An 11558-nucleotide genomic window follows, 5' to 3' on the forward strand; every position below is an offset into this window, starting at 1 on the left:
GGAGGCAGAGGCAGGTGGATCTCTGTGAGTTTGAGGCCAGCCTGGTCTACAGAGCGAGCTCCAAGACAGGCACAAAAACTACACAGAGAAACCATCTTGAAAAAAACAAAACAATACAAACAAACAAGAGGGGGGGTTCAGCCATTAAAGGCCAGGCTCAGAACCAAAATGTCAAAAACGCTCAGATATAGAAGTACTCGCAACATTGTCTACAGAGACCCTTGGGTGCCCCACCTAACATTTCTTGGATAGCGCTTTTTTTTTTTCTTTTTTCTTTTTCTTTTTGAGACAGAGTTTCTCTGTGTAGCTTTGGAGCCTGTCCTGGAACTCCCTCTGTAGCCCAGGCTGGCCTGGAACTCACTGAGATCCACCTGCCTCTGCCTCCTGAGTGCTGGGATTAAAGGCGTGGGCCACCACCTCCCGGCTTCTTGGGTAGCTCTTGCTGAGGGCACAGAAGTTAGTCTCTATCCTCAAGGTGCTCAGTCTAGTGAGAAGAGCCCCTGCCAGTGATCACTGACCACTGGAGTCAGCAGGGGCTCTGTGAGAAGCAGGAGCTGTCTCAAAGAGGGTGGTTGTGTATCTGAAGCAGTCCTAGGGCTGAGGGTGTAACTCAGTGAGCTCGGCACACAGGCTCCACCCCGGCCCCGAAAAGGGCCGAACACTATTGTTCGTTATTGAGTCAGGGCCCTGCGACTCAAGACAGGCTGGTGGAAATCCACTGTGTAGCACATGTGGACCCCAGACTTGAATACCTCTGGCTTCAGCCACCTGAGTCTGGGATTCCAGTCCTGGGATAAACCAGAATTTTAACCTTATTTGAAATTTAACATGCATATTTTGTCTTCTCAGCAAATCCCCATTCTTTCAAGACAAGCACTGCTTACACACTTTGATTTCTCATGTTCTGTATTGGTGATTTGTAGAGTTACAAGAAATATGTGAATCGGTGGTAATAGGTGTGATCCTAGCATTAAGGAGGCTGGGGCCTGCAGGAGGATTGTGAGTTCAAAGCCACCCCAGAGGGAAAGGCTCAAGAGATGACTCAGAATTCGGAGTCCTTGCAAGGACCTTGGGTTCCATTCCCAGCATCCACGTGGTGGCTTACAACTGAACTCCAGTTCTAGGAGATCGAGTGTCCTCTTCTGATTTCCCCAGGCACCAGGCATGCACGTGGTACATGCACACATGTGCAGGCAAAGCACTTATACACATAAAATGTTTTTGAAAAGGAGATGGAAGAAAGAAAGCTTGGCTTTAAGAGGGTGGGGGACAGGATGGGTGAGGAAACAGAGGAGCACTAAGGGGAGGAGTAATGCCTTTGAACTGGTCAGGGAGCTGGAGGCATGGTTCACGGTTAAAGACATACTGCTCCTGCAGAGAACCCAAGTTCCAGGCCTAGAACTCAAGTCTGGGGCTTTGTAACCCAGCTCCACTGACCACTCCTTCTCTAGGCATTGGACTGAGTGCAAATACCCTCCCCACACACCTGTAAACATAATTTAAAAATCGCTGGTTATTGTGGCACACACCTCTGTTTCACTTTATTTTTTAAAGACTTGTTTTTATTAGCTGGCATGGTGGCGCATGCCTTTAGTCCCAGCACTCTAGATGTAAAGGCAGGTGGATCTCTGTAAGTTCCAGGCTAGCCTGGTCTACATAGTAAGTTCCAGGACAACCAGAGCTACATAGAGAGACCCTGTCTCAACACCCCCCCCCCCCCGCCAAATGTATTTATTTTATGTGTACGAGTATTTTGCTTGCATGTATGGATACTGTGCATGCCTGGCGCCTGCAGAGGACAGGAGAGGCCTTTGGGGCCCCTAGAATTAATGTTTCAGGTGGTCATTGGGAAACAAACCTGAGTCCTCTGCAAGAGCCGAAAAGCACTCTTAACCTCTGAGCCACCTCTCCAGCTCTATTTTTTAAAAAGTTAGATAAATAACTTGAGATTAGCATATTTTTTAATTTAATTAAAAAAAATTTTTTTTCATTGGCTGGGAGTGGCACACGCCTTTCATCCCAGCACTTGGGAGGCAGAGCCAAGTGGATCTCTGTGAGTTCGAGGCCAGCCTGGGCTACAGAGTGAGATCCAGGACAGACACCAAAACTACACAGAGAAACCCTGTCTCGGAAAAGCAAAGCAAAGCAAAACAAAACAAAACAAAATTTCATTGGTGTTTTGTCATGGATGTAGTGTTCCCCTGGAACTGGAGTTACAAACGGTTGTGAGCTGCCGTGTGGGTGCTGGGAATTGTAGAGCAGCCAGTGCTCTTAACCTCTGAGCCATCTCTCCGGCCCCCAAATTAGTATATTTTTAAAGAATCAACTGGAGCTAATTTTAAAAATTTTTATTTTAGATTTTTTTAGTTTGTGTGTGAGTGTGTGCACACGTATGCTCGTGTGCACACGCCATGAAGGTCAGAAGAGGGTGTCGGATCTCTTGGAATTGGAATTACAGGTGGTTGTGAGTTGCCTGACCTGAGAGCTGGGAACTGAACTCAGGTCCTCTGCAAGAGCACCAAGCACTCTTACCCGCCTGCTGTCCCTCCAGCCACACCCCACCCTAATTCTTTTGGCTGAGTTATCAAGTACTCTAATTTAGAATTTTTGACAAGTCACTAAAAATACCCAAAACAAATTTTAAAATCACAAAGTGTGTTGGACGGTGGTGCTACACGTCTTTAATCCCTGTCTGGAAAAAACAAAAAAACAAGGCAATACAATACCGAAAACAAAAAACCAAAACCAAAAACCAACAACAAACCCCCCCCCAAAAAAACAAAACAAAAAAACCACAAAGGTATCACAAAACATGACAGCAGCCTCCCCTGGGGCCTCTCCTTAACCCTGCTCAGATCCTGGGTCTGGGTTCCTTCCTGAAGAGCTCTGGAAGGCAATGGTTAATGCCCCTCTCTGGAGGTGAGGCTTCTCTAAGGACCGCTGTGGACTCACAGTCCTAACCTAGAGGTGTATTTATAGAGCTGTTTGCTCAGGGAAAGCCCCTTTGCCCAGGCCAGGGAGTGCCAGGGCAGAGGATCAAAGGCAGTCTGCTTCTCGGGGGTGGGGGAAAGGCTTTTAGGCCAGGCAGCTTTTGGCGCTGACCCTGGCTGTCCGAACACACACACACACACACACACACACACACACACACACACACACACACACCTATGAGGACACCAACCGCAGGAGTGGCAGGCAGGTTTACTGCCTGAAGGGGAGCAGGTGGAGGGAAGGTCTGTCTGCCTTTGACATTTATAACTGCTGAGATCTGATGGTCACAGACAGTCCTTTCCATTAGGAGATGGCTGTGCACCAAAGTGTCCCAGAACTGTCACCTCCCTGGACTCGGTGGTCTAGGGAACTTTCTGACAACTCAGAAACTTATGAAGGCTAAGATTAACTTTGTGGATCCTGCCTTGAACATTAAAATTTTTCTTTGTTTAGTATTTTTTTAAAGATTTAAAGATTTTTTACAGACATGGTAGTGCACGCCTTTAATCCCAGCACTCAGGAGGCAGAGGCAGGCAGATCTCTGTGAGTTCTGAGGCCAGCCTGATCTACAAAGTGAGTTCCAGGACAGCTAGGGTTACACAGAGAAACCCTGTGTTGAAAAACCAAAAAAGAAAAAAGAAAAGAAAAGAGCTGGGCCTAGTATTCACGCCTGCTACCCCGGTATTTGGGAGGCTGAGAAAAGAGGACTGCTCGGAGGCCAGCCTAGACTACAGAGGAGTTCCAGGCCAGCCTGGGCTAGAGTCGAGACCCTGTCTTTAAAGAACAAGCTAAGAAAACTATGCAAGAGGGCTGGAGAGATGGCTCAGCACTTATGAGCACTGGCTGCTCTTCCAGAGGTCCCGAGTTCAATTCCCAGCACCCACAAGGTGGCTCACAACCATCTGTAATGAGATCTGGCGCCCTCTTCTGGTCAGCAGGTGTACATGCAGACAGAACACTGTCACATAATAAATAAATCAAAAAAAAAAAAAAAAAAAAAAAAAAAAAAAAAAAAAAAAAAAAAACTATGCAAGAAGTAAGTGTTCACTGGAAAGCATCCCTGGGAAAGGGGCAAACAGGGACAAAGAGTGGACCAGGCTGGACGTGGTACTGCGTGCCTGTAATCCCAGCACTTGGAAATTGGAGTCAGGAGGATCCGAATATGGAATATAGCCAGGGAAGCCAAGGCTATCATCTTATACCATTAGGCTCAAACAGACACCAAAAGCATACTGGTCGGTCTTTGTGTTCAAAACAGAACATTCTCTCTCTCTCTCCTCTCTCTCTCTCTCTCCTCTCTCCTCTCTCTTCTCTCTCTCTCTCTCTCTCTCTCTCTCTCTCTCTCTCTCTCTCTTTCAAAGATATGGAACATTTCATGAATTTACCTGTCACCCGTTTTTAGTATGTGGCCGCTGAAGCGAGCACAGAACGTCCTCTCTCTGCTGGCTAGCTTTCAGAAAGTGCCTGTGGGCTTCTGGGACAGAGACAACATCAGTGGACCTGGTGCTGCATGCGTGCCCTGCATGCTACAATCCCAACATGCCAGGCAAGCTCTGCCTACAGGTGCAGGGTAAACAGCAGCTTCCGGTGGAAAGCCCATGCGGCCAGGAGGCCACAGGTCCCGGCGTGGAGCCTGCTCTTGTCATTCTGCTAAGTGGTCATGCTGTCAAGTTGCCCTCTGGAGTTGTATGTTGATGCACAGACCTGGGCTATCTCAGCCTTGGGCAGAGAGCCTCGCTTCTGCAGTGGGCAGCGCAGAGATCAGAACTAGTGGGAGAACCGGAAGTGCGTGCCGGGAATAGGAGCCTGAGTACCGGAAGAGGAGCCCGGGAATAGGAGCTCAGCACTGCATGGGTCATCTTTCTTAAGCCATCCCTCCAGCCAGGGCTCAGGAGGATGAGGAGCAGCGCGGTGAAATGCTGTCTCCTGGGTGTGACACCGCTATCGGTCATGAAGTCAAAGCATGGCAGCCTACACAAGAGCACGCCGCCCAAAACGCTGGTGTAGATGGTGTGTGGACGTGCGCATGCGCGCTTTCCAGGTCCCATTCCTTACAGAGTCATTATATGCAGGGTTATATTTAAAAAACAAAAACCAAGTGTGGTGGTGCACTCTTTTAGTCCCCACACTTGGGAGGCAGAGGCAGGCAGATCTCTTGAGTCTGAGACCAGCCTGATCTATGGAGTGAGTTCCAGGACAACCAGGGCTACACAAGGAAATCTGTCTCAAACCCCATCCCACCCACACCTGCAAAAAAAGTACATACTGCTCTTGCAGAGGACTTGAATTCAATTGCCGGCACCACATCAGGCAGCTCCCAATCTCCTGTAACGTTAAGGAATCCAACACCCTGTTCTGGATTCTGTGGGCACCTGTACTCACACGTGCCCACCCCCACATGCACACACAGACACATAATTAAAAAAAATAAATCTGAAGGAGAAGAAATGAAGTCTGGAGGGAGGGGAACATGTCTCTGGGATGTGGGGGGGGGGGAGTGGGAGGTGAATAGGACCCTATTTCATTGTACATATGGATGAAGTTCTCAAGAACAGAGAAATTGGTTTTGTTTTTGTTTTTTGAGACATGGTTTCTCTGTGTAGCCTTGACTGTCCTGGAACTCACTCTGTAGATCAGGCTGGCCTCGAACTTATAGAGCTCCACCTGCCTCTGCCTCCTGAATGCTGGGATTAAAGGCATGTGCCACCACCCTGGCTAAGAAAAATAATTTTTAATTTTTAGCTTATACAAAGAAATTTATTTGTTTGTTTTTTCTTTTTTTTTAAGAATTTTTTTTAAGATTTATTTATTTATTATGTATACAGCATGTATGCCTGCAGGCCAGAAGAGGGCACCAGATCTCATTACAGATGGTTGTGAGGCATCATGTGGTTGCTGGGAATTGAACTCAGGACCTTTGGAAGAGCAGCCAGTGGTCTTAACCTCTGAGCCATCTCTCCATCCTTTTTTTTTTTTTGAGACAGGATTTCTCTGTATAGTTTCGGTGCCTGTCCAAGCTGGCCTTGAACTCACAGAGATCCGCCTGGCTCTGCCTCCCAAGAATGCTGGGATTAAAGGCGTGCGCCACCACCGCCCGGACAAAGAAATTTATTAACAGAAAACAATTTGAGAAGTCCTGCTCACAGACGGTGACCACGAGGACCCCCACTTCCTTCGGGTGCTGTCAGAGGGGATGGGGCGACATCGGAGTTGGATGTGCAGGGCAGTGATGCCCAGCTCCTTGCACCTCTGGGCCAGGTCCTGGGCAGCTAACATGGCTGCATGTGGAGAGGACTCAGCTCTGTCAGGCTTCACCTTCACTCCACAGTCACCCGGCGATGGTTTCCTTGCCAGAAAGATCGGTACCATGGACAAAGACGTCATGGAGGGATGCGAAGATGTGGCAGACACCAAATATGTTCTCTCCTTCAGCCACTTGAGACCCTGTTTTTCCTTCTTTCCCTTCCCCTGTGAGCCGCCATTTCTGAACGTCATCTCCAGACTCATCTACCGGAAAGAGAAAAATAATTTTTAAAAATCCAAAGCATAGGCCAGGCGGCGGTGGCACTTGGGAGGCAGAGGCAAGCTGATCTCTGTGAGTTCGAGGCCAGCCTGGTCTCCAAAGCAAGTTTCAGGAAAGGCACAAAACTACACAGAGAAACCCTGTCTTGAAAAGCCAAATAAATAAATAAATAAATAAATAAATAAATAAATAAATAAATAAAAAGGAGTTTCAGAGACGGCCGGACAGTGAAGAGCACTGGCTACTCTTGCTGAGGACCCAGGGTCAGTCCCAATGGTGGGTCACAGCTGTCTGCAACTCCAGTTGTAGGAGATCCCACATCTGCTTCTGGCCTTTTTGGGCCCGGGCACCAGGCACACAAACGGTGAACTTACATACATACAGGCAAACACTCACATCAAATAAAAATAAATAACTCTCAATAACAAAACAGCACGCTCAGGGTGTAGCTCGGTGGCCAAGCTGAGTAGTAGAGCTCAGCATGTTCCATCAAAGCCCTGGGTTTGACCCCAGCACCAAAACAATAATTTAGCGACAGACATGGATGTAGCCTTTACTCTGCCTGGGGCAGCTCTGAGGGCTTTGTACACATTATGTCATGCTGTCCTTGCTGCAGTCCAGTCTGATGGGGACTGTTAGTCTATTTATAGACAGGCTAACAGTCCTAAAGCCAGCTGTGGGGGCCTGCCTGTGCCCGCACCTCGGAGGCTCTTCATCACTTAAGCTGAGAAGTTTGAGAACACCCTGAAAAACCTGAGACTCTGCTTTAGGAAAAAGAAAACGGAAGAAAAGACAAATAAACCCAGTAGACTTCCCTCAGATCTTACAACTACAAAGGGAACCAGTTTGCCCCCCCCCCCCCCCGCGGGCTGCCTCGGTTTTCTTTTCCTTAAGCTTTGCTTCCTTTTGTTTCATGTGAGTGGGTGTTGGGTCTGCATGTACGATGTCTGTGCCTGGCGCCCGTGGATGCCAGAGGAGGATGGCAGACCCCCTGGGACTGGAGTAACAAGAGAGCCACCATGTGGATGCTGGGAATCAACCCGGGTCCTCTGGAAGAGCAGCCGGTTCTCTAAAGATGTAGCCATCTCCTCAGCCCCTGGCATTTCTAGCCTGGCACTGTTACCCGTGTTTGTCTCAGGCCTCAGATTTGCTGTGTAGAGAAGAATCACCCCAAACTCCCGAGGCCCTTGCCTTTACCTGCTCGGCACTGGGGTTCCAGGTGTGGGCCATCTGTCAGCATGTTGCCCATGTATCTTGTGTACAAGGAAACCTTTTGAGAAACTCTGATAAATTTGCTCAGAAGCTTCTTTCTTGTCTTGAGTATCTGTAACCTCAGCACTGACTGGGGCAGGAGGATTGAGAGTCCCAACCTGCCTGGGCTGCGCAGTGAGGTTAATCTGGCTGGGTATTGAATTAAACAACATGTTAAACTGAGTTATCCTGTGAGATGTTATCCTTAAAGGAAGTGCAGAACCCAGGAGGGAATCTGAAACTCCGTCTCTGGTGTGTGGCCATGACAACCATTTCCGGAAAGTCTGGCCCCTCTCAGATTCATGGTTTACTCACCCCTGTCCTTCCACAGGCAGGGTTCCATTCACAACTGTTACACGCCTGGCTGGTCTTCAGCCATGGCTTCCTGGTCGCGTCACACTGTCCTCTCTCATTGATGATGCCCTTCTGACCTTTAACCTTTGGCTGGGCTCAGCTCCCTCCCACACTGCTCCTGAGGGAACCGCCACCTCCTGTTCTCATCCCAGGTGTCCGGAAGGTGGACCCTCTACCACGTGTCCTGTGCCTACCCACCTTCCCTTGCACACAGTAGGTGTTTATTGCATGCTGTGGGGTGAGCCCATAAGCAGGACGTGGTCAGCACCGCCTAAGCAGCTCTGGCTGCGTGCCAGCTCTTTCTGGCTGCCGCTGTCTCATGCCATCGTGGGTGAGCTGGCTCTTGGGTATTGAGACAATGAAGAAACAGGACATGACCCCATTGGGTAAGGTTAGGACTGGGGTGTGGCTGGGCACTCTGGACTCCAGACAACGGCACCGTGACACCAAACCTAGTCAGACTCTCCAAAACCAGAATCCTTCCTGATCTGATGTCTATGTTTTCATCTACTAGTGACTCCCAGGCAGGCCCGGGGGTCCCCAGCTGAGTGTGTCTGCTTGCTGTTCCGGGTTCTCAAAACAGGAAATACATAACTATGGGATTGGAATGATCAGACGTGACCTTGACAGGCATTAGGGTTACACAGTCATCAATACTATGACAATTATGTTAATTGTGTTTGACTGTCTATAAATCTCCCTACATCTCTGCTTGGGAAACAAGGCCACTAACTAGAGCGTCTGGATCAGGCTTCTAGAATGTTCTCTGCTGTTTGGAAAGGTTTCTCAGATGATAGTCTTTGGTATTGTCTTGACATAACCATTTTACAGATTTTTGAAAATGTATTTATTGTATGTATGAGTATTTTGCCTGCATGGGTGTGTACCCGGGCAGTTCAGAAGAGGAACCCTCTGGAATTGGAGTTGGCCACCACATAGGCCTTGGGAACTGAACTCAGGTCCTCTGTAAGAGGAACAAGTGCTCTCAACTGCTGAGCCATCTCTCCAGCCCCCATTTTACACAACTGGTCAAATAGTGGCTGTTATGAGGGAGGAGAATGAGTAGTTAGGGACTCCCCCTCCCTCTGACACAATGGGCTCCCTCCCTCCATCATGGAGACCTACCCCTAGGATCTTAAGGAACAGAGTGGCCACACAAGTGGTTATCTGGCTGGGAAGCCCAGAGTAGTACCCAAGACTGCTGCTGCTGCTTCTGGCTGGGCGGTGGGTCTGGAGATACAGGGAAAGGGCAGGAGAGGCAGCTTTGCCCTCTGAGAGGCATGTGACCTGGAGCAGAGTGAGCTTCGGCTTTCCCCTGTGAAGTCTGGACTAATACCAGAACCCAGCTTATCTATTCATAGGTCGTCATAAAAACTGAACAAGAAAGCCCGTGTGTCAAAGCTGTAGTCACACACCAAAATAGCACAGTGTATTCTTAGTGATGCTACAAGGGAGACGTTATTTTTAGCTGGTGTGCCACTCAGAGTTATCTGTCTTGACGCCTGTGGCTTTCGGCTGAGGATGCTTTGAATCCAGCACCCGGTAGGACCCTGTTAGTCTTCACTACTGACAGGATATTCACGTTTTTAGGCAGGGTGACCATGATCATCAGTAATAGACACTCCTCTGTACAAGGGACTCTAGGAAATTGTGTGTGGCTTTCTGGGTGAAACCCCTCTTCTGTGTTTTTTGTTTTTTTTTTTTTTTTTGTTTGTTTTTGTTGTTGTTGTTTTCTGAGACAGAGTGTCACTATACAGACTAGTTTGACATTAAACCCTTGCGGCCTCTGCCTCCTGAGTGCCAGGATGAGGGGCATCGAGCTAAGACCTCAACCAATGTGGCACCAGGGCTGAGCTCTGTGATTTCTTCTCAACTTAGCAGGTTTCTTGCGCCATGAGGCTCCTGGCCTGGAAGCTGAGGTGGCCCTGGACTGAGGAGTCTCCTTGGCTTTTGAGGGCAGATGCTGAGACAGAGGCGGGACCACAGAGGAAGGTGGGCTCTTGCCTGAAGGTGGGGTGTCAGGCTGCGGCCTCAAAGCGTGTTGAGAATACAGAGCAACCCACTGTTTCCTTCCTCAGTCTGGAACTGCAGTTAACTACTGACCACAGCTGAACTGTGACCAATTCCCAGATCAATGGCAGATGCTGGAGTAAGGGCAGGAAAGACTGCATTCTGTCTGGAATAAGGAACGTTACACAAACCCACCTTCCTCCACAAAGCGTGTCCTAGAAGAGCAGTCCTGTGATGATGAGGTCTGAGGCTGGGCCTGCCCATTTGTCCAAGAAATTCAACCAAGAACGTTTCATGCGGAGTCCAGGCACACAGAGAGGTCAGCTCTGGAGGTGACAGGCCCTGTCGGTCATTAGAGGGGTGCCTCTTTAAGAACTAGGGAGAAAAGCGAGGGGGTCAGGGGTCAGGGGGTCAGGGGGCAATGAGCAGAAAAATATCATTCCCATCCCAGAGCGCCCAACAAGGTGTCTCTTCTTCCTGGGCTGTGGCGGGCCGAGCCGAGCCTCTGGCCACAGGTCAGCCTTATCACGGGAATCTGCCCCACACATGCCTTGTTCTGATGCCTAGACATTTCCAGAGAGAGCCGGTTCAGTGTCCAATTAATCTTGACAAATTGCTCTGAAGGCTTATTAAGAACGGCAGACACCAAAGGGTAGGAAGAAGGGCCGACACTCCACCGTGGCCAGATGTGGGCCGGGCAGCCACAGGAGAGGCAAGAATTTCGTACATACCAACGGCTTGAAGTCAGAAGTAGGAGAGTCTCAGCCTGCTGTGAGGGAAACAAGCTGAGGCAGGAGGGAACTTGTTTGGCCTCTGACCACAGGCCCCTGCCCATCCCAGTGGACAAAGGAAGAACCAAAAAGGGGCCATGTCTGCTCCAGTCCTGAACGGGTCTCCTCTGCTTACAGCCTTCCTTATCCTCCCAGCTGCCGGATCTTGTCCTGGCTCTCTGCTCTGTAGCTCATCACAAGGCTTCTTCCTGCCAGACTCTGCCCCCTTTCCAGTTTTACCATCCCAAACAGACTGAGCACCCCAGCCAGGGCCGGGATCTCTCCTTGGAGCTCTCCGTGAGGACAAAGATCAGTCATCACAGAACACGGTCCCCTCCTTGGTGCCAGCCATTCTGCCCAATGCCATGGCCACTTGTCCACCCCGGGCATCTCTCATTGTGTGCCTGGCTATTCCCCTTGGAGAATGCCCTGTCACACCCAGGAGAGAGATGCCTGGCTCTGATTCCTGAGGGGGCGTTCGCTGGGAACCAGATACTGTTCAGCACCCATGGACACAGATCTCTGAGACAAGTCCACTTTGTTTCCCGGTGACAACTAATTTCCAGTCCTGGAGCGCTTTGTCCATTGTCCTGGGTAGGTTTTTTTTTGTTGTTGTTAGTTTTGTTTTTTGTCAACTTGACACAAGTTGGAGTCATCTG

The 11558-nt window shown here is 49.4% G+C and overlaps 1 protein-coding gene across 2 annotated transcripts; it reads right to left on the reverse strand.

The window, feature by feature from the left end:
* Positions 1 to 6020: 6020 nt before the first annotated feature.
* On the reverse strand, positions 6021 to 10951 carry LOC119088195 (40S ribosomal protein S14-like). Of its 2 annotated transcripts, XR_005091801.1 has the most exons (3): positions 10861 to 10951; positions 10325 to 10504; positions 6021 to 6498 (listed from the first exon to the last, which is right to left on the reverse strand). XR_005091801.1 is itself a non-coding variant. In XM_037206899.1 (2 exons), the coding sequence occupies exons 1-2, from the start codon at positions 7761 to 7763 to the stop codon at positions 6320 to 6322; spliced, it is 231 nt and encodes a 76-aa protein (XP_037062794.1). In that variant the 5' UTR covers positions 7764 to 8171; the 3' UTR covers positions 6021 to 6319. The 2 variants fall into 2 exon arrangements, 1 of the variants encoding a protein (XP_037062794.1); XM_037206899.1 differs by lacking the exons at positions 10325 to 10504; positions 10861 to 10951 and adding an exon at positions 7712 to 8171.
* Positions 10952 to 11558: the final 607 nt, after the last annotated feature.

This window comes from Peromyscus leucopus, chromosome 6 (assembly GCF_004664715.2).
Source record: "Peromyscus leucopus breed LL Stock chromosome 6, UCI_PerLeu_2.1, whole genome shotgun sequence".
Lineage (NCBI taxonomy): Eukaryota > Metazoa > Chordata > Mammalia > Rodentia > Cricetidae > Peromyscus > Peromyscus leucopus.